General features: G+C 53.4%; 1 protein-coding gene across 3 annotated transcripts in view; it reads left to right on the forward strand.

Annotated features, from left to right (window-relative positions):
- The window catches only part of NOS1AP (nitric oxide synthase 1 adaptor protein), a 273,521-nt gene that overhangs the window by 220,926 nt on the left and 30,337 nt on the right, over nucleotides 1–22,258 (forward strand). For 2 of the 3 annotated variants that reach the window (XM_068952161.1, XM_068952163.1), the window contains exons 2-3: nucleotides 4,373–4,498; nucleotides 16,861–16,932. In XM_068952161.1, the coding sequence (XP_068808262.1) occupies nucleotides 4,394–4,498; nucleotides 16,861–16,932 (177 nt within the window). In that variant the 5' untranslated portion in view covers nucleotides 4,373–4,393. Of the gene's footprint in view, nucleotides 1–4,350; nucleotides 4,499–16,860; nucleotides 16,933–22,258 lie in introns of those variants that run through there. The other variant, XM_068952162.1, reaches the window with a different exon arrangement.

Genomic DNA, 22,258 nt, shown 5'->3' on the forward strand with positions numbered 1-22,258 from the left:
TCTGGAGTTCTTGCTTCCTTCCCAACACTTGCTATTGGCGATTTAGATGTTAATCTCCAGGTTTCGTTAGGCAGAGAATGTATTTACTTGCTGTGCCAACCTGGGTGCCTTGCTTAGTGCTTCCCCCACCTAGGATGGTGCAGGTGGCTGGAGGGATGATGCAACTCCCTGCCTGAGCTCACTAGGGCGTTCACAGATTACAAAAAACCTTTTGCACACAGATATTGAACTTTAGGATGCCACACGACAACCATGTCTTGATGATGCATAGGTGTATGCTCTAGTGCACTGCTTAATTGCAGGACTGTGAGGTGGCAAAGGCACCCAAAAGGACTTTGCTGCTATTGGAATTTCTGGAAGGATGTTAAAGCAGAGTGGAGCACCAAACTGTGGCCTGGATCATACCTTTCCTGTCTGAATGCCTGACTGAGAGCTCATTTGCTTTACAATTTAGTGCTTGGAGCTGTAAAACCTGCCATCTGCTCACTTCCTCTCATGGACGTGCTCAGTGATGTTTCTCATTCCCTCCTGCCCCCAATACAATAAATAAAATATTTGCATACCTGGCCAAAAGCCCTTTTTGTTACTGCCCTTTGGGTGTGCTCTGGAGGTCCCCTACTCCAGCGTGCAGTATGTTTTCCCATAACAGCTGTGCCACGCTAGTGCTGTGGAAGCCCATGTGCACTAGAAATGGGCTAAGGATTAACTGGCTGTGGTGTGTCAAAGGACTTGCTTTGAGAGTGCTGGTAGCATGAGAAGAGGGCTACTGTTCTTATCCTGTGGCATGTGTTGAGCATTCACCGTTGTCTCAGTTTTGCATCACTGCTTGATTTCTCTTCCTGCAATGGTGTGGTATAAGAGTTGCAGGGAGTGATGCTGCAACTTTGCGATCCCTGCACAAAAGGGGTTAGATATACAAAGTGCTGTGTAAACATCACAGTTCCCCATATCTCCCTGGCCTAGACAAAAGGTTGCAGGTGGCTTCACTTGCAGGCTGCAAATGTTACAGTAACAGACATCTTGCTGATGAAAATACTTCAGAATCCAAATTATTTAAGTGTAAGACTAGACAATGTATACTGCTGGTCTTATAAAGACAGGCCAGTCTGTCTTTATAAAGCCTGCCAAAGCTTCATGTTTTTGTTTTAAACCCCTATCCATGATTCTAAATGCCCCTTGACCAGCTTTTTCTTGTTTTAGATCAGGTCGGTCAGTGCAGAACAATGGCAGAGTCTGCACCCCACTGGGGTGGGTAACTGGCTCTCCCTTTCGCTGTGTGCTGGGCTAGACCCTGCAAATCCTCAGACCTTGCAGATCAGCAGCCCAGGACCCTGCTGCTTGCCATCCCCACCCCCTCCCCAGCCACCAGCAGGAGGAAGAACATCATCTAAACTTTCCAGGTTGAGGAAAAGGAAGTCTGCAAATTGCCTGCTGATGGGTGCAATAGCACTAGTGTTTCATGCCAAGGCCTCACTGCACACTGGGAGCGCTTGCAGGGTGGACGGGCTGGGCGTGAGCCAGGGTTCAGCCCCAGCCCTTCCCTGGGCTGGGAGGGGTTGTGTGCTGGTGTAGACTGGGATCTTGGGGCAGAAATAAAGGAAAGAAGGGCTCCAGCACAGGGCAACTCTGAGCAAAGGTGCAGGAGCACTGGAGAAGGGCACAGCCTTTCCAGCCTTGGTGTCTGTGGGCAGCAGGCTCATGGCTTTCTGTGCTGCATTTCATTCCCTACCCAGGAGATGGCAGGCAGGTTTTGTAAATCTGCAATCCGTATTTACCGGTCAGCAGATGCAACCTGTGCCCAAAAGAGGGCTGGATTTAGACCTCACTGATACCAAAGTGCCTGAAGAGGAGCTGGGAACTGAAATACCTTCACACACTAAGGCTGAAGTTAGCTGAGTTTATAACTTTGCTCCATCTACTCTGTTTCTGCTTATCTGTTTGAGGGTATTGGAAATGGTTATGGAGGTGTCCTTCAAAATGTCCCTGTGGCTCTTTCAGGATTGCACAGGCCACGTCCTCAACCTTGTATCTCCTTGACTTTGACGTCTTTATCTGCTCCTGTTGGTGTGGTACATTGGACCTTTGTCTCGCTCTATCCCACAGACAGCCCATTGTTCCACCGGCACGTCCTCCTGCCAGAGCGGAAATGCAGGGAGCTGAAAAACAAGCAAACCGGTTACACGACTTAAATGCATAATTCTAGGACTTAACTATTGATCCTTGAAAGGGAGGAAACAGGTTCTGGACTAAGGGACAAACATGAATGTAAAGGTTTAAACCTCTTCACATTCTTTGCCAAATCGCATGTACTGACTGTATTGGCCTGGCTGTGGTAGACCAGGCTTGATGTCCCAAGAGAGCCCTTCCAGTCTCCCGATCCAAAGAAGAGGTGGTGGATGGATGTACATGGTGCAAGGGCAAGAAGAGTTGGGCATTGTGTTTTCTCTCTCCCCCCACCCTGGGATCACAGGTGTTACAAAAATAGGAATGTGGAATCATGTGCTAATGTCACAGATATCCTAAACTCTCTGCAGGGTCTTCAAGACTTCATCTAGAGCACTGCCTGATGCTGTGAGTATCACAAATTGCTCTGAACGCATAGCTCCAATTGGGATGAACCTGTTGTAGGAGGAGTGCTGCCCCTACGAGCTGCTGTTCAGCATGCTGCAGCAGTACTGGAAGCTCATGCTGAAATGAGAGGCCCAAAAGCTGAGAACAGAGTTCAGAAGTGATGGCAGAGAGATTCACCCTTTGGTTCAATCCAGTTTTTTAATGGCAGTCTCTGGGTTTCCTCTGGACTGCTCTGTGACATTTATTTCCCTGGACTCAGCAGTGCTGCTAGGAGGATTACAGAAAGTGCTGAGAACTGCCACAGTCTGCCAGAACCACCATTGTGAGGGTGGAGAGAAGCCAAAGGGCCAAACCATAAGTTCTCCTGCCTTGGGGTATTGCCAGTCCTGGAGGCCTGGGAGCAGTGCCTGCATTGCTAGGCAAGCCCCCCAGTGCTGCTTACGGAGGAGCTGCCTCCTCCCATGCCTGGTGTAAGGTGGGAGTAGGGTCCAGCTGCCTCCTGACACTGCCCTATTCAGGGCCAGCAGACAGTGCTGCAGCAGGGCTGCAATACCAGCAAGGCTTTTTGTTAGGCACCTATGGCTATGCTTGGAGTAAAGCAACCTCCCTAGGAGATGTTTACCACCCCTTCCACATGGGAATCCAGTTCCTAACCAAATCCACAGGGTTTGGTGACTGTGGAAAACTAGAAATCAGCAAGACCATTTAATCAAATTTAGCACTGGAACAGGGCTCCAGAGAAGCAGTGGGATCTGCACCCCTGGAGACAGCTGCAACTAGTAACACCTGTACTTGGTCCTGAGTGACCTGCATTTTGAAGCTGGCCCTGCTTGGAGCACAGATTAGACTGAACCTTCCTCCTATGCAAATCTTCCTGTGGCTGTATGGCTCCTAGAGCCTGGGACTTCAGTACTGTCAGGCAAACCTTTGCCAGAGGTGAACTGGCACATGCACCAAGAGCCCAGACGATCAGACACAGCAGAGCAGATCCAGGCTTCAGACTGTCTAGGCAGTGGCTTCTGCCTGTCCCAGACTCAAGACAGCTCAAGTGCCTTGTGGGCTTGGACTTCTTTGTGCCTTTTTCTGCCCGTGTGAATCTCTGCAAAGGTCATCAACAAATGAACCAAGCACTCTGACCTGGCGATCACAGGCTCTGCTGTGTCCACTGGGCAGGCATCCTGCCTGGTCTGGGAACTTTCCCTCTAGGTCATAGCTGATGTTTGTTGCTGCAGTCTGGCTGCTGACATGAATAGGGGAAGCTCAAGGGCAAAGCAAGAGAAAAGGGGGTTGGCACAAGGCAGAGCAAAGGCCTTCCCCAGCCCCCTTCCAAAATAAGGAATAAATCAAGAGATGAAGGCTTGTTGACATCTTCCTTCAGTGGAAAAGCATCCCGAGATCCGGCTGTGGAAGTGCCGGCAGCTCCGTGCGGGCGCAGCGGAGCCGTGCAGGGGGAGGCCGGCAGCGGCGCGGCCGTCCCCACGCACCTGCAGTAGGGCGGCTGAGCAGGGCGCCCTTCGCAGCGGGCCGTGCCCAGACCGCGACCCGGCGGTCCCGAAAGCCCGCTGCGGCGAGGAGAAGCGCGAGCCCGTCTTCCCCAGGCGCCGCCGGCGGGCCGTGCCGCTCCCACGGCGGCTGGCGCTGGCCCCCCGCGGGCGCGGAGCGGGGCTGCGCGGCGGGCGGGCGGGCGGGCGGCGCATGCTCGGGCACCGCCTCCCCGCCGCGGGGCCGCCCCGCGGGAAGGGGCGGAGGTTGCGCGGCCGGCGGGTGGACGGGCGGGCGGGGAGGCAGGGGCAGCGGCCGGGCGGCGCGGCGCGGAGCCGCCATGCCCGCCAAGTCCAAGTACAACCTGGTGGACGACCGGCACGACCTGCGCGTCCCGCTGCACAACGAGGACGCCTTCCAGCACGGCATCTGCTTCGAGGCCAAGGTAGGCGGCGGGGACGGGGACGGGGACCGGGGCGGGCGGCGGGGGCTCTGCAGAAGTTGCCGCCGCCGCGCGGGGAGCGCAGCCGGCGCGGCGGCTGCTCCGTGCCCGGTGCCCGGCTGCGCGGAGGGCCCTGCCTTGGCTCGCCGGGCGCTCCGGGCAGCAGGCGCGGGCGAGCCCGGCTCTGTGCTCGCTGCTTTTTATTTATTTTTTGTTTTTCTTACGCGCAGACCTACGCTGTCTGCTGCTATCTTTTAAATGGTGTCCGCTGTAGATCTACCTTGCCTTTCCACCGGTCTCTAGCTGCCGGGGACTGCGCTGTTGTTGCCCTTGCTCAACTCCAGAGGCAGTTCTGCCAGCCACGGGGTCTGGACGGTGCGAGAGGGGGTCAGTCACTGCGGAGAAGGAGATCTTTCTGGCGTGACCTAAGCGCTGCCGGCGAGGCTTGACTTGGCCGTGCTTGCGCGGGCTGGAAGTGCCGTGAAGGCAGGGTGGTGGGTGCAGGCAGGGGGCAGATGCTGCCCCTCGCCTGCCCGTAAGCACCCCGCAGGGCTGTCCTTCATCCCTCTGGACCGCACAGAGGGTGGCCTCTGGCGCTGGGTGACAGCGGGCACCGCGTTCGCCGGGCGAGGGACGCAGGGCGCGAAGCTGGCACGTGCAGGGAGGGAGGTGGCCGTACTGCAAGGGCAAGGGGGTTGTTTGAGAGGAGGCTGCAGTGCAAGCAGGGGCTGCCCCTCGCTCCTGGGGTGGCACATGCTTCCTGAGCAGGGGTGAAGCGTCTCTGCTCTCGGGTAGCTCCATTTGCTTGGGAGAGCAGGAGCGGGCGGCTGAGCAGGGAGCGCGCGAGGCAAAGACCTGCTTCTCGTATTATCCCAGTCGGCCGTAGCTCTGCTCCTTCTCCTTTGGCAGAACTATTTGGGTATCTCTAGGCTGGAGTAGCTCTGAGGGCTGCAGAGCTCTTATGGGGAATAGTCTGGCTCCTACGGTTCAGCAAACGCTGTGGGTTTTTTTTTTTTCTTTTTTCCCTCAATACCTAATATTGGTCCTTTAACCACGATCTGCCACCTTCTTTCTGGTGGCTTTCCCTGATGTCAGGATTTTGGCACTTTTTAAATTCAGCAATAAACTCTCTCTGAGGTGAGCGGGACCGTCGATGTGATGCTATCAGTATAGGTACTTGTGTGCTTGCATCTATTGAGGCTGCTTGCAGCCATATGCTCTGGCACAGGGACATCAAGTCTGAGTTAAGTGTCCTCTAAGGATTATGTTAATCCACTTTCTGGAGGTAAATCCAATAGTTGGAAAATCCCACTCCATCTTCTGAGGAATTTTACATTTCACACATTTTGATCTGTTTTCGTTGGCCATCTCTCTTGGCAACCCAACCCCATGTGTCTCTGAGCTGCCTCGATCAAACTGTTGGGAATCGGAAAAGCTGGCTCTAAGGGGAAGCAGGACTTTCATTTTATTCTGTGCATTGTGGTCTGAATTCTTGAATAAAATCAAAAGCTGGGCCTCCTGAGTTTGCTAAAGCATTCAGATGAAAGAGCGGTAAGCTGCAGTGTGCCACAGGGGAACAGGCATAAACTCCCACTTGTGTAATGGTTTTCTGTTTAAATAAATGGGTATTTCAAGAGTATAGGTACCTTCTGTCCTCCTCTGCCTCTCTACTCAGCATTTTGGGAGGAAGGTGGGGAGATGCAAGCTTACCTCTTACCTTCCCAAAGTTTTGGTGCCTGGTGGGCACAGGCTCACTTGGTATGGAACAAAACCCAAGGGCCAGTTTGTGCAATTGTGGCAATTCTGGGCATTCAGAAACCATGGATTGGACTACTCCAGCACCTCCAAAGAGATCAAGTTGTAAAAAGAGTTAAATCATGTTTTATAGTCTGCCATCTGACTTCTGAACCCCCTGTCCATTCAAGTGTGTAAGTGCTATCTGTAGTGCTACCAGCTCTCTCCTCTGCACTGAGAAAGCCCTTACTGACCCCTTATTGCCAAAGCACTTGTTAGAAAATTGTACTTTATCAGGAGCTTGTTGTGCTAGGCCCTCTTCAGAGGTAGCAAGAGACCAGTCCTGCCCAGAAATACTTGTAGTCCAATGCAAGGTGTGGTGGTGATTTGTAGTTTGGAAGCTGGAATGGGACTTGGCTCACACACAGCTGCTGCATATCCCTTAGTTGGAAACAAGTGCTAATCCTTCGATCCTAAGATTCGTTAATCCTTTAGCAGCACCCCGCTGTATTTGGTCCCCTAGGAAAAGGGGAGATGAACGCAGTGACCCCCTCTGATGGGTCCCCGTTAGCGGTCTCTGCAGAAAGGAGAGGGAAGGGGATGTGCAGACAGACCTGTGCCTGGGACAGACCCTGCCTGTGGCCTGAGGCTGCGGCCCCTTGGGATGAGGTGTGGGGAAACCTCTCATTCCTAACATCAGACCTGTCAGCAGAGAAATGCCGGACTAGAGGTTTAGGAAGACTGCTGTTCTTTTCAGTAATAGGTGCGGTTTTGGGGGTTTTGGTTTTTTGCTTTTTTTCCTTAAGAAATCTTGGCAGCTATGCTTTTTTCTATCATGTTTGTCAGTACTTTTCTCTACTTTTACGCGTGGGAAACTGAAATTGAACCAAGCATCTGCTGCCGTCTATGTTTGGAGACGGGACACAAAGGCGAGTTCAGTCTGATCCAGTACGTCCTTTCCTAGGAGTCCTCGTAACTCTGCCAGACTGGGTGACTCATCTTCCTTCCACCCTTCCCGAGGTTGCGATCTGTGGCAATACCTATTGATTGCTGTGAAGATAACCGCGTTATTGGGAAAGGGATTGTGGCCTCGGGAGAAAATTAAGCAGCAAATGCATGCAGGTTTCCACTCTCGTGTATGTTTCTGTGCATTGTAGGGGCCATAGCAAGACTGAGAATGTTAAATAGATTGGATTCCAGGCATCTCTCTTAACCAAGTCTTCAGTTCTCCTCTTCTGCTTCAGGCTCCTTTCATAGTGGCATCTTTCCTTTCCCGAAAGATTAGTTAGAGCTGGTGGGAACAGACGGTTTGCGGTTGTGAAGCTGGGTGAATTCTGGAAGTCGGAGGCAGGTTGTTTCAGGCTCTGCACCTATTTAGCTGGCTGCAAAGGACTTGGCACCTTTATTCTGGGGCTGTTTATACTGGCAGCACTTGAGCATGGGGTGCTCTGCGAGGTCTGCTCTACCGGCAGCAAAGATGCAGCGTGATTTAGCCGAGGATTGCTTGCTTGATGCTATAAATAACCTGCCTGAGTGCCACAAAAGTTCTTGCCTGAAACAGTGGCATATTTTTGCCATACTTGTTAAGTCAGTTCAGAGGCTTCTTAGAGGAGCTCTTAGCTCAGAACTGCCAGCGTTTCGGAAAGCTGGGTCTGCTGCGACTGCAGGGTCCCCATCTGGCAGCGTGTGGGTTATCTGATGCTGGAAGAGACAAATGGGGGTTGGATACTCCCGGGCTTGCTTTCTTGCTGATAAAGTGCTCCAGTCTTACACAAACATCTGTCTCGGGTTTAAAGGCAGGGAGATAGCCCAAGACAGCCCCTCTGCAGGGGGGCAGCTGTGCGTGGCATGGCCGGAAGCCACCGGCCGGGTTATGGAAACGGTGACGAGCAGACAGCAAGGCCCTGTTTTATTTGCATGGAAAGATTTGGGCTCTCTGGTAGCGTGCTGCACCGGCTCGCTTTCTGCCCCGGCTCCCCTGCTCCAGGGACGCTGCCAGCTCCCGCAGTCCCTCCTGCTCCCTTCCATGCGAGAGCTCTCCTCCTTGCAGGCCTGGGAAACGTGGCCCCGTGTTGCTCTTGGCATGCTCCACCGGTGGTGGCCGCGGCCCCGCCATGCCCTGCTCGGCTTCCCTGTGCAAATTCCCCTCCCTTTCCTTCTGCCCTCACCTCCAGGCTCAGATTACAGGCTGGGGTCGGTGGGCGGTCAGGCCATAAATGCAGGGAACTGCAGAAACATTCCTCTCTGTTCACTCAGACCAGTTTTCTTAACCTCCCTCATTAACTGCCCGCAGTACTGAGATACTGTCTCTGGAAGACTTGCAAACCACAGAGAACACAGCGCTGTTGGCCAGGCTCTGAGGGAGGCGATGCGTCCGGAGCATGCAGAGGACCGGCCGCAGCTCCCTCTCCCAATTATCGTAACCAGCGGGCTCCGCCTGCCCTCAAAGGGGTGCGGTAGGCAGGAGCTCGCTTCATTTTAGGGGGCGAGAAACTGTTGGAAAACCCAGCTTGTAAGAGAGAGTGTTATGCTCGGTAAGGCAGACTAGGTCAGAGGAACATCTCGAGAGACATCTGTATGAGCCATGAGTTGCTTGGACCTGTGGTGGTCCAGCCTATTTGCAACTGCTGGTTCAGCTCACCCTTGTCTGCCTAAGTCTCTTCAGGCCCCATACCTCCCTCCAGCAACGAGAGCTTCACAGTAAAGCAGCTGTGACGGCGGAGAGCATCTGCTGCTCTTCTCTCTCTCTGCCTTCAGCAAAGAGAAAATCTCTGTGTAGGACTTGCAAGCAGAGGTGTTTCTCCTTAGCGTGTGGACTCGTTTCAGCAGAGGCTGCCGATGAGAGGGGCGGATGGGTGCAATGTGGTGGTGTGCCACAGCCTGATGACCTGGACTTTCTGGAGGGATGGTGGTGCTGTGCCTTGAGCCAGCTGTGGGACAGGAGTGCCCACGTTCATGAGACTGGCTGCAGTGGGAAGTCTCCCATTGGAAAGTGACAGCCTTGCTTTGGCTGGAGATGCTCTGTGATAACTGAGCATTGCAGGGGCCCCTGTGGTGCTCCAAATCCATCAGCAAAGAGAGAGCATGGTGGTGTTGCCTGTTGTTCAAATTGCTTTTCTGTCCTCTTGCTCCGAATACCCTGCTGCTCGCTGATGGTGAGGTCGGTCTTGGGAAGACCAGAGCTGTCTATTGCTGGCACTTGAGCCTCTGTGTAGTTCACAGTCAATACAAGGATTTCTAGGATCAGCAAGTAAGTAGGCAGTAATATTAGGCAATCCTTAGGGGATCTGTTTGGTTTCAAGACATGCCAGCCTTTTGTGAAAATGTGTACCTGCATCCCCCAGCAGAAAGAGATCTCGGTTCGGACCACAGTGGTTCTTGCGTAACTCACTTGTGGCTCCTTCTGTCGCCTTGCCTGTTGCTCTGGCAAATGTGTCTCGCACGGATCGAAGGCTGCTGGGGAAGATGCACGGCTGTGGGGAATGCAATTGTGCAATACAAATCCTCGGTGTGTAATGCATATGCATGGACTGATGTGACTTGGGATTGCATAAGTGACATTTTTGTATCTTTTTTGTGGCTTGGGAGTTTTTTCTTCTGGAGCCTTGCACTCCTTCCTGTTTGCCACGATATATCATTATAATAAAGGCGTTACCAAACCTCTCTTCTGGGTCTTCTTGCAAAAACTAGCATTTAGTATAGATGTAAGCCTTCACCATCCAAAGACTTTAGATGGTGTTGCCTGGACTTACACGTCCCTGTGGCATATCAGATGCCTCTGTCTGGCTGCTGGGGGCTGCACAGGTCTGACACGCTGCATTAAAGTACCTGGCTCACAGAGCTGGGTCTGTCCCTCGTATCCTCAGGTCGCAGAGGCCCACTAACGCAGGGTTTGGCAGAGCTCGAGCCTTCCAGTTGAGCAGAGAGCCTGCTGCAGCCACATGACTGGCTCGGGCTGGAAAGCAAAGGATTTTCCATTAAAGTCAGCTGGCATACTGTTTTTTCCGTTCCTTTTGGCCTCTGAACCTGCATCATTATGGTCTGAGTAAACTTCCCTGCTTCCCTTCCCCTTTGGCTGCGTGTTACTAGGAAGCTAGAGGGGAGCAAACGGAGTTTGAGGCGGCCGTGCGAGCTCGGCTCTGCGCGCTCCTCAGTGCGTGGTTGCGGGTGTCGTCTTGTCGAGCAGAAGGGAATCAGTGTGGGGAGGGAGAGGTCTTTGCTCCTGCTGCTCCCAGAGCTGTTCAGTGAAAGGGATTTCTGGGCAAAAACAAGCGAGTCGGCAGCGTGACACCCGGGGCGAGCCCAGCTGCAGGCAGCGATGCTGCGATTGCAGCAAGTCACCCTCTTGCTGCTCTCCCCCTAGATGCTCTCCCTGCCTTGGGTTATCCCTACGACCCCCCAGCACTTGTGGCACTGGCGTGATGGTGGGAACGGAGCAAAGATGAGAAGTGTCCGGTGAGGAAGGACTCGTGCTGGAGGAGGGGTTCTCCACCTGCGCTTGCCGCGAGAGCCAGCGCAGCAGCGGAGGGTGTGCGGCAGGGACGGGGAGCAGCATGGCGAAGCAGGGTCCTTCCTACAGCCCCGGTGGCGCAAAGCGTGGGAGGGAAAATCTCGCAGGGACAGAAGGCGAGAGGAGCTGAAGGTTGGCTAGGGAGGCGTGTGGCTGCTCTGCGAAGCTGCGAGCTCTTGCGCAAGCAGGCGGTGGCAGGAACACGAGTCTTCCTGAGGAATTCAGGTCGGGGGGAGGTGGCCAAAGTTTGGGGAATTAAAATTTTTCTTGTCTTCCCAGGCGAGGCTCTCCTCGACCCAACCCCGCGGTGCTCCTGAGCACGTCCCGTGGTAGCTGCAGGTGCCACGGCGTGGGTCCAGCGCCGGTGTTTCCTCTCCGCGCTGCTGCGGTGCCTGCCGGCAGCTCCTTTCTGCTCCTTTTCATCCATGCCCAGCTCTTTATCTCGGGGCAGCTCTCTAGGCTGGAGACGTGCCAGCAAGCCAATCTGGGCTTCTGTGCAAACTGGGTATGAATCAGCCCTGACCTTTGCACGCACTGTGTGCCTGACGGAGATGTATTGGGCCTCTTTTGGGCAGGTTCCCGTTGCTCTCCCCAAGGCCTTGGTAGCCCCTTGCCTGCAGCAGCCGGGGCAGGGCAGGGCCAGCGCCGGGGAGCGATCTCGTGAGTAAAGCCTGGAAGTTGTCCCTGCGTCGGAGAGGGTCGAACGCCCCTCCTTTTTTTTTTTTTTGCAAAAATATTTGTTGACTGCTATAATAGGAAAAATAGGACTTTTTCTCGAGAAAAGTCATTTCTGACAGTAGAAAGCGAATAAACAATTTCAAGGAAAAGTGAGGAGCTAAATGACTTATGTAAACCTTGCTCTGGCCAAATGCTTTTCTCGGTTTTTCTTGGGTTGTCCTCCTGCCTGGGGGGGTTGTTGGTTCACTGACGCGGGCAGCTCTTTTCTAAGAGACTGGCGGAGCGGCGGATAGCCCGGGCTGTGCCCGAGGCCCCTTCCGCGCCTTGGGAGACGAAGGGCGCCGTGCCCGCCCTGGAGGCGGCCGCGAGTTGCCTTTGGGTGCCCGCCGGCCCCCTAAGCCGCTGCGGGGAGCAGACCCGTCCTTTGCCGGTGCCGCGTGGCGGGACGGCGCGGTGCCTTTGCGGCCCGGCCGGAGCTCCTCGCTGCCGGAGACCCCCCTCCGCTGTCCGCTTCTTGCCCCCTACTCGGGCCCGGGGCGGCTGGGCGGGGGGAGCAGGCGGTCGCTGGGCCCGCCAGCCCTGCGCGTAAGGGCTGTCGCTCGATCAGGCGAGCGAGGCCTTTCGTGGCTTTATTTCCTTTGTCCGAGCCCTTGCACACAGCTTTATTTTCCTCCTTTTGTCTTCCTTTCTCCTCCCCCGCGCAGAGCCTCCACCTCCCTTTCCCCCGGCCCTTCAGCAGCTGGCGGACGTGGTGGCCCAGCAGCGACCCGTGCACGCCTCGAGGCCACCACCGCGTCTGCCGGCTCCTCCTGTCACCTCCAAAGGAAAGGAAGATCTTGTCGCCGAGGAGCCCCCCGGGCGGGTGCTGTCCGTGCCAGCGGGGCTCGCAGGCGTGGAGCAAGGGTGGTGGCTCAAGGTTTTGCAGAGCTTTACGCCCGCGTGGTGTTCAGCGCCGGCTGCCCTCGTCCCACCTCAGAGACGCGTGGCAAAGCGCTGAAAACTCTCCAAAACGTGAGAAGTCGTGAGCGGGAGGCCGCCCCTGCGTGTCCTGGCCGACACCGCTGTGCTCCGAGGGCGGCTCCTCGCTGGGACGTCTCCCTTCCGCGGGGAAGCTCGGCCTGAAGGGGGAAGAGCCCGCGGCTCGGCGGCGCCCCGGGGCTCCGGCGGCTTCCTCTCCCTCGTCTCCGGCTTTGCAGCGTTTTCCCGCGCCTCTTCCCGAAATGCAGCTCAGCGCTGTGAGGAGGAGGCCTGGAGGAGCGCGGAGCAGGAGCGGCTCTTGGGAGGGCGATCAGACAGAAATCCCTTGTAAATACGGGTGGTTTCTGAGGCCGTCCCCGCTCTTTTGCTAGTAAACGAGTTCAGCTGAAAGGCCAAACTGTGAGTCCACGTCTCTTTTGGATATTCATCACACTGCCGAGCGTGGCGTACCCATTTGTGGTTTCCGGCCAGAAGGCTTTTGCTTTCTTTTTACAGAAAAACTAATCTGGGGTGACTTTGTCCATCTGTTGAGTTTGGTGGCACGTAGCAAAGTATCTGCCTGCGGACCAGAGGAAGAGGGGGTCGCTTGCAGTGTTGAGAATGCAACAAAACCAGAAACGGACTTGTGCTTTTGTGTGTCCCGAGGAGGTGTCGCGGGCTCCGGCCGGGGTTCCCTTTTCGGCGCGCGGCTGACGGCGTGCCGCTGGCCCCCTAGCCCGCGTTTGGGAGGAGAGGTGACTTCTGCAGGGAAGAAAGCATGGGAGAGTTTGGTTCGCTTCGTGGTGCACGCGTGAGATGTTGTAAGATGCCAGGCGGTGATCCTGGCACCGGTGGGAATAGCTAGGAGAAGATACGCCTCCTCTGGCTGGCTCTTTCACGAGCTCAAGTCAGTCGTCGTCGTAATTTAAGCTAAAAAGGCGATCTCCGGTGCGGGCGCGCGGGAGCCGGGAGCCCGGCGCGACGCCGGCGGGGGGTTCGGTGGGGTGGGCGCCGCGCAGTAGCGCAGACGCCAGCTCCGGGGGCTTGGGAAGGCAGCGCTGTCCTCGCCCGCGTCGTGCGATTTAGTTCCTCGGTCCCTAAAGTCTGCCTGTGCTATCCCACCCTCCTCAGCGCGTGCCAAACCAACCGGCTGCCCCGGCGCCTGATTGTGCATCCTCCCTCTCTGCGTGCGCTCGCGGCGCGAGCTGCCGGGTCCCCTCGGTGCGCGAGACGGTCACGGAGGTTCGAGGCGCGATCCGGGCACGGAGAGAAACCCCAAAGTCGGCGCGCGTTTCAGATCCCTGCAACGCGATGGCCTCTGGCGAGAAATAAACCCTTCTCGGAAACCCCTGCCTGCACGATAGACGGGAGCACGCGCTCATCCGTTTAAACACCCGTCTCGGCACTGGTGCTTAAGATGCTCTGAAATGGTTTTCCCCTGTGTCACTGAGGGTTACGGCCGTGTTCACAGGAATAAATCGCTGCCGAGTTCCAGCGTCTGCTGTGCACAGCTGCAAGAGGTACGTGGGCGGTGGTGCAGGCATGGAAGCGTGGGAGAGCCTGGAACTCGCAGATGGACTCCTATGCTTTTCGTTCAACTGCGCGTTTTTAGTGTTAAGCGTTGTCTTTTCACCCCTTGTCTAGTCTCTGGTGGAGAGCTGATCCTTCTTCTGAATCTAGCCGCTTCAATTTTTTTTTTTTTAAAAAGCTTTTTCTTTCGGCGTTTCTCCCCACTTAATCGCAGTGGCACGGCCTTTGGTCCAATTCGAACAGCAAAGTGATGCCTTTCTTTTGGATGTTTAGTCTGAAGGCTCAGGATTTCTGCAAAAACGGTGAAGGGTTTGACAGAGCTGTGATTAAATAGTGAAGGGCCTGCCCTTTGCAGGACAGGTCGCCCCAGCTATTTTAAGGAAATTCCAATATCCGGTTCTAGTAATAAATGACCCTATGCAGCTGAGGGGATATTGGATTATATCTACTTACTTTGGACGCGGCATGGATGAGTGAGTCCTGCTGGCCTGATTACTGAAATTATTTTATTGTTAGAATAAGAGCTGCTGAACATTTGAAATATTGTGGTGAGTGAACAACTTCATGGCTGTAGGTGCTGTTATGGCAAGAGGCCAAGCCAGGCAGTGAGAAAGAGTTATTGCTCCATATTTCATGCCCTGTTACGTTACTGCTTAATTTCAACACTGTGATTCATGCACCTGGGGATATTGTGGCATGCTTCATCAAAACTTGTAGGAATTAATCCCAATAAATTCAGTATACTAGTAATGAGAGAGAGAGCGGGGGAGAAAAAAAACCTGAATGATTAATCTCGGGGGAGTCAGAAGTATGCCGAACGTTACTTGAAGTTCGCTTACTCGTTCTTGCCTTTGCTGACGTAGCTGCAAGCAGAGGCCTTGAAAGGCTATTTCGCGTTTTCCAGTGCTTTTTGATTCTTTTTACACCCCTCTCCCCACCCCCCTAAAAAAAAAAAAAAAGGCTTTTGTTCCAGGTCAGAAAGGAGAGTTTTTCAAACCCGTTCGTGCTGTGTCCTGTGCGCGATGTCGGATTAGTGCCCTGGTCCTGCGAGCGGGAGAGCCCGGGGCCGCGGCACTGCTGCGGCTGCGCTCGCCCGGGTGCTTCCCGCCGGACGCGCGGCCAGCGCCAGCCGCTGCCTGGGAATCGCGGTGGGAGGGCTCCGCACACCTCGCGCGTACTCTCTTCCGTTTTAGTGAAAAGATTAATCTGGATCTTTCTTGCAAATGAGCATGGGAGAGGAGAAAACTGAACCCAAGCAGTACAAGTCATTGGCGCGACTCGTGCGTGTGATTTACTTGCGCGAGGGGGTCATGACTTTGGCAAGGCAGCCCCTTTCTCCGGGGCGGTCTGTCCCCGTCTGAGCACCTCCTGATCTTTCCCAGCTGCCTCCAGGATCCAGCAGCCCAGTTTCCATCTGTTTGGTGGAATTTTGTGGCCTGAGTCCCTTACGTGGTTGGAAAGGATCAGCATTGCTACCCTGAAGTCTGTGTGGTCTCATTAGCTTTCTCTTAGCCCAGCTTTGACGAGCATCTGTATCAACCTACCTACCTAAAGGTTGCATTGACAAATTCTTGGCTGCTTTCCGAAATGTTTGCTCTCTGCAAACTCCTTTCCTAGAGCAGAGCCTTGTCTCCTGGAGAATGCGCTCCCCAGGTCCACGTGACAGTCTAGGCCTGCTCATGTCCTCACACCTCTGATTGCTGCGGGGGAAGTGTTACAGTTAAAAGTGGACTGTATTTGAGAAACCTTTGGAAAATCATAGCCTAAAGGGAGTGTTCCTAGCAGGAAGGCGTCGCTAGATTTGTTCTTGATGTAGCTCTGTTCATAAGCTAGAAATGAAACTCAAACTGATACCAGAAAAACTTGCAGATGAGACTGGTGAAAAGATGAGCAGCAATGGAGAGAGGTCTGTTATAAAAGGTTCACCTGGATCAGATGGTAAAGTGGATGTAATTTGGTTATGTATTTTAATTTGGTCAATGGGAAGCAGGCTGGGCAACTCTGCTCTTTGAAGAATGACTCATGAAGAGGACTCAGATAATTAACCCTGAGGTCCCAGTCTGACGCTTTAGTTGTAAGATCTAACTCAGTCCTTGCATGTTTAAGCAGAGGACTGTTAAGCGGGATTTAGTTTTAACAGTACTGTAGCCATTTCCTATTGCTATGGTCAATTCTGGGTTCAGTGCAGAAGTTATTGAAGAGACCTGGCTTTATAAGGATCAAAGAAGGTAAGTCTCTAGGCTATACCAGGTTTAAGAGGTGACCAGATCATGAATTATCTGGAAAGGAAGAAGGCTTTCAGTCTCTGGAGCAGCCCAGACAAAGGGAGGACGAGTTCCCACGTCTGCCTGGAGCAGATCAGCAATGAAAGAGGGAGAGTAATTACCTGTTGGTCAAATAAGTGAGGAGATGCGTGAGGGAATGAAGAGCTCTCCAACACTTCAGTTGCATGTTTTTCTTAAAGTTTTGCTGTAGTTCAGCCAGAAGTTCTGGGAGTAATGTGGAGACTCCTGCAACCACTGTCTAGTTGGAGATGGGGCAGGATGAGTGTAGTGTTCCCTTCTGGACCTCTGCAAACACTCAAATTTAGAAATTTTTGGTCTGTTGGGAGGACTAGTTAAAGAAGCAAAAGATCATGCAGGTTGAGGGAGAAGTATGACCACTGTCAACTGTCTAAAAACCATGACTCAGTTTAGGAACAGGGTGAAATTAAGGGTCAAAAATCTAGGGTGGGAGAACTTCATAGTGGGAGAGGGGATGAGACTGTAGAACTGGCACCCGTGAAAGCGATAAAACTACCGTTCCTTGGGACGCTTTAAGTACATGAGGCAAAATGCTGCCCATTCCCAAGATGAAACAGCCTTGGATGTCATCTGAGTGATGGAGGAGTCGCTAGGTTTCTGGGCCAGGTTGGTGCCATGGAAACTCGACTAATCCGCTCTTTCTTTTCCTCCAGTATATTGGAAGCCTGGATGTGCCGCGGCCGAACAGCAGGGTGGAGATTGTGACAGCAATGCGGCGGATCCGGGTGAGTGTTGTGAGGAGGCACTTCCTCCGCGCGTGCCGAGCCCTGCTGCGGAGAGGCTTGCAGGGGTGCCAGACAGCCGCGGCGCCTGCCGCTGCTCCGCTCTGCCTGAAACTCTTCCTGCCCGGTTTCTCCCGAGTCCTGTTCTCAGAAGTTCCTTCTGTCCTGTTTTTATTGGTTTGTACCTTTTTGTCATTAAGATCTCCATGTAAGCCGGGCTGAGCGGCTGTGAGTTTGTGACTTTGTGTGTAACGCTGTCACATTTGGAGTTCTTCCAGGTGTCTCCGTGCCTCTGTGATATCTAGGAAGTACTGTTTGCCATGCGTCCGATGAATTGCCTTCTGAGCATACGGGGCATCTCTGCCGTGGTAGGGGAGGAAATGGTTGTCGCTGTGTTCATGCTGGTTCATCTCTAGCAAGAGTGGTTGTTGCGAACACGGGGGTGTAGGTGGCAGATGGGTGCTGGCCGTGGGGTTGCTGAAGCTGGAGGGAAGGCATAGCATGGATGCGACTCCAAGGAGGTCCTTGGCTTCAACTGCCAATTCAAAGGTAACAGCAAACTATTTGCAAAAGTAGTACATTGGGTTTTACTGCTTGATAAGCTGTGTGAAACGTTCAGACGTTGCCTGGATCTTGTGCCCACAAGTGTCCAGTAAGTGGCAACGTGCTAGCTACTGTACCGAATGTAGAGTACTCAGCAACACGTGGGCAAGGTTTGGGGCCTGCCAGTAGAGGACTTGTTTAATAGTGAGTAAGTCAGGGGATGTCAGATGGTTACGAAGTCATCTGGCTTCCCAAAATAGTGGTAGTTGGGATATTCAGAGCTCTCATCGTAGAATGGTTGGCTAGTAGCCATGAGAGCAGCCTTTGCCTCAGCTTCCCTGACAGCGGCGTGCAAGGCTGGAAGGTGTTCAGGAGCGCATAAGCAGTGAGCAAGCAGGAAACCAAATGAGCTCCCTCCCTGGCATCCCCTGAGTTTTAAACCCCCAGGTGCTGCAAGAAGCAGCAAGCTAGCAGGAGGGGCACGCAGGACACCCCATCTGGCAGCGGTCGGACCTCCATCAGTCCAGCCTAAGTGGCAGTGTAACCACAGCCACGGATAATTCAGTTTGTTCCTTAGGACACAGCCAGGGGTCTGCCCGTGTGATCCAGGACGTGCTCTCTCCTGGAAATAATACTCGTGGAAATAATAGCTAAGGCAGTGGAGTTGCTTGCATGAAACGGGAAGGATGGGGCACGTGCCCTTGCGAGGAGGCTGAGTGATTCGTGAGCGGTCAGCCTCTCTGGACAGCCCTGTGAAAGCCCCTGGGCACCCGGACCTGCCCTCACGGCTGAGTGGCCTTATCAGGAGCTGAGCTGCTGTCCTATTCTTCTCTAAATGCCTTCTGCAGACTTTTATTACTTGTTCTTTTGCGCTTTTCTCATTGCTGGAGGTGGAGAAGAATATAATGTCTCAAGGACACAGATTTCCAGGCTCTTTTGTTTCAGAATTTCAGCAGAGGAATAGTTTGAGAGCCTGTCTCAAAGACTGTTCTGCGTGCTGCCCTGTCCTCGCTCTGATGACTAATATTGTGACTTGGGAACAAACTGGAGAGTCTTTGTTGGCATTAGATTTGCTCACTTTGATTTTATACTGTTTAGGACAGAGTAACTGTTATGCCATTAAGAGGTCTCATACATTCATAGACAGATATTTCCCTCTTCTTTTTTTTTTTTTTTTGGGTCAAATACTCTATGGCTATTGTTATTCTGGAAAAAGGCGTTTAGGGTAAGTCTTTTGAAAGAATGCAACTCCATCCCAAAACTTACATAACTTCATGGAAGCATGTGAAGATTGGCACAACTTTGAGGGCTTAAATATACCCCACTGTGTTTAAAAAACAAAACAAAAAAACTTATTGACCAATATGAATAAACTTAAGCATAGCTTAGACCATTCATAAGTAAAGCTTTGAATGGTGGAAAGGCCACAGATTATGGTAAAACAGAGATCTATAAAACGTGGTGTGTTTGAAGCAGGTGCTCAGGCTTCCTTGATCTAGCATAAGGCAGGGCAAGATGCAAGTCGTTAAAAAGCTGTGAATTTGCAGATCAGATCTGCAGAGTGCCCTGGCTGCCTCGCCTTGCCTCAGCCTTTCACGCAGCACCAACGGGATGTCGAGAGGCTGCAAGAGGGCTCGCTGGCCAGGCTGGGTGCCGGAGGCTGCTTTTAATTTGGCTGTCCTCGAGCCGGGGGGAGCTTGTTGCCACCGAATGCTCTAACTTCAGGCTGGTGCGAAATCTTTGAGCCTTATCGCAATACCAGAAGCAAAATGAGATTGCTCTAAGGACAAATTAACCTCATTTCTGCTAACGAATTGGAGCACTGGGGCTGGCTTTCTGAGCCCCTGGAAAGGGGAGCGCTTGCTAGCGATGGGTTAGCAGGATGGGTTTCTCGGTGTCATCGGCCGTCAGCTGCTGCGTGCTACCCTCCAGTGACTGCAGGTGGAGAGAGGCTGTGGATGCTCCTCCAGCGCCGTTGCAAGACGGGCAGGGAAGAGAGCCCCTGCACAAGTGCCGTCCTGCAGATGAGGCCAGCAGGGCAGCTTTGCTCTGAAGCCAAAATCTTCCAACTCCTACAGGGCACCGATGGCTACATCAGTACTCATAAATAAGACGCTCGGGCGTGTTTTCCTGGCAAGCAGTACGGCTGGTGTTTGTGCAACCGCAGTCCTTCTGCCCCTGCTCGTCCCTAAGCCGGGGGACCCCCTCCGTGCTGCTTCGTGCTGCAAGCTGCTGCGATGGGCTTGCCTTCAAAACGCGCCGTGGCTCCTCAGGACGCAAGGACCGGGAACCCCATCTGTTACTGCAGATAGCTACCGCTGGGCACCCAGGCCACTGCAGGTCCCACGCTTCTCCGCTGCGCAGGAGGCTGTTGCGTCTTCCCAGCCATAGTGGTTGAGTCGTGGAAGATTTAAGTTTCAAGTGCCTGAACTAGCTGCAAGATAGCCTCTTTTTTTTTTTTTTTCCCCCTCTCTTTCAGAACGGTTGAGCACGTGGGGCCCTAAATGGCAGCCATTACTGCGTATTTTTCATCTTATCATGATGTAAATATATGCAAATACTTTCCTCTTTGTGCTGCTGGCACATCTCCAGCGCAGCCGGTACTACCTGGCCATGGCTTGCTGGAATCATTCTAGGGAATTCTGATCCCCCCGCCCCAACGGGAACTGCTGAGTGCAGCTTTACTCCAGGTTTCCTTTGGTGCCTTTTGGAAAGAATGCAATCCTATACAGGCACTTTTCAAATGCTGTTTCTGTGGCAGTCTTCTGCAAGCCTGTTTCTGGGAAGTGTCCAGCTGAGTTTTGCAGATTCAAAAGAATGAGATATTTCAAGCGCTTTGAAATAGAGCTCCTCTGTCAGGTACACCTGATTTGGCAGGGTTTTTGCTGCTTTGTATAGCTGAGCTTTACTTTAGCAAATTGGCAAAATTGCTGAATTCAAATGAGCTCATTTAAAGCAGAATTTTGCCTCCTCCAAAAGCCATGCGCGTGGTTGGGCTGGTGTGAAAATGGATGCGTTGGGCCGTTTACTTCTTCAGAGCCCGTGGTGTAATTTCCAGCTCGTGTAATTGAAATATTCCTGCGATATACCCGCTCCCACCGTGGCCGGTTTCCAAAAGCGTTCGGCCGTTTGCAACGCTGGAGCGGCAGGAGGCAAGCGGCGGAGCGGCCGGCGCTCGTGCCGCCGGCTGGAGCGAGCGAGCGAGCCCTCGCGGACAGGGCGCCGCGGGCTGCGGCTCCGAGCCCTGCTCTCGGCTCGCCCTGCCGCCCTGCTTCCCGGCCGAGCCCGCAGCGCGCGGATTAGATGAATTATCGGAGGAGTAAGGACTTTACGTGATTATCTGAGATGAACAAGATTGCATTATAGTCGGTCTGGGAGGAACCGAGGGGATGGCTGTAATAATTTCAATTGCTGCTTCAGTGTTCTGACAATTGCAGTAAAAAAGGACCAATTTCCAGGCAAGATTATTGTGTTTCTCCTACCGCCACCACCACCGCTGTCATTTAACTTCATAATAAAATAACTTCCCATTTATTTCAGTCTTGTTCCTAGCCCGTCTCTTGATAAGTGCCTGAGCCGTCGGCAAACGCTTGTTGGGAGCTCGATGGAGAGGAGCGGGAACAACTTTGGGCTCCCCGCGGCTCGCGGGACAGAGCAGCCACCCAGCATCCCTCCTTTTCCCCGGGTGGTGCCCTGTTATCTCACCACCCCTGCTCTCTAAATTTGGGGCCAGCTTGTCGGGTAACTTCACAAACGCCTCTCCCCTAACGGGGCTGCCGGCTGCCCTGGCGCTCCCCCCTGCTTCACTGTGCCTCGAGTTTCTTCTTCCCCATCAATGGTTTTTAAGCAAGTTTTAATGTGACGTTATAAATGTTGCGGCAGTAGACTCGATTATCCGTTGGGCTCGGCAGGGTACCTGAAAGGGTACTGGTGCATATTGGAAACGTGCCTCTGGTTTTCCGTGGTTCTTTCCTTCAAGGATCTCCGTGTTACACAAATTAACTAATTTGGTAGCACAACCGGACCAGTTCGCTACTAAAGTTCAGCTGTGCAAGAAGCAGGAGAATCCTACACTGAAAAACTTATTTTATAAGGAAATAGTACAGCTTCTCTGCAAGGTACTAAAATGCATAACATTGGCATTACTTGGCAGCTTATGAGTCATGAGCGTGGAACGTCAGAGGTATTTAATATAGCAAGGCTTTGCTTCCACCAAGTTTGGAAGGAATCCACGGAAGATCTGGCCTCCCGCAGGGATCTCGGCGGGATCACACTGGTCCCCTGAAGCAGGCTCTGGCTGTTACCTGGCAGACTGGGGTGCAGCGTAACCCCAAATTTTGCTGAAGCTCTTAGTGGTGCCCAGATGGCTCCCTTGCACTCTGCTTGGCCACTCCAACTTTTCCTCCTTTCCCAGAGGCCTTTCCTAAAAAGGAGTGGTTTGTTGCCAACCTTGGATGGCAGACACGATGGAAATTAGCCTTGCTGTCGAGGAGGAGGGCTGCAGCTTGTTCTGGAGAGATCTGGGGTCATCAGAGCTCTGGTAATTGCCATTTGTGAGGATTTGAAGAGCTGTTACAGAAACTGTTGTCCCTTGATATCTCTCTGCTCCTCTGCAAGGTGGCAGAGAGCTGCTTTGGGTTGCCTGGCCTCCTACGTGCGCAAACCGCTGAGGAAGGCAGTGTCGTTAGAGGAAAGGGCCGTGCTCTGCATCGCAGGGCCAAAGTCGATGCAGGAACAAGGTAGAAAATGGGTCTGAGAGGGGTATGCTCAGGTGCAGTCTGCTGCA

The sequence above is a fragment of the Struthio camelus genome, chromosome 8 (genome assembly GCF_040807025.1).
Source record: "Struthio camelus isolate bStrCam1 chromosome 8, bStrCam1.hap1, whole genome shotgun sequence".
Classification (NCBI taxonomy): domain Eukaryota; kingdom Metazoa; phylum Chordata; class Aves; order Struthioniformes; family Struthionidae; genus Struthio; species Struthio camelus.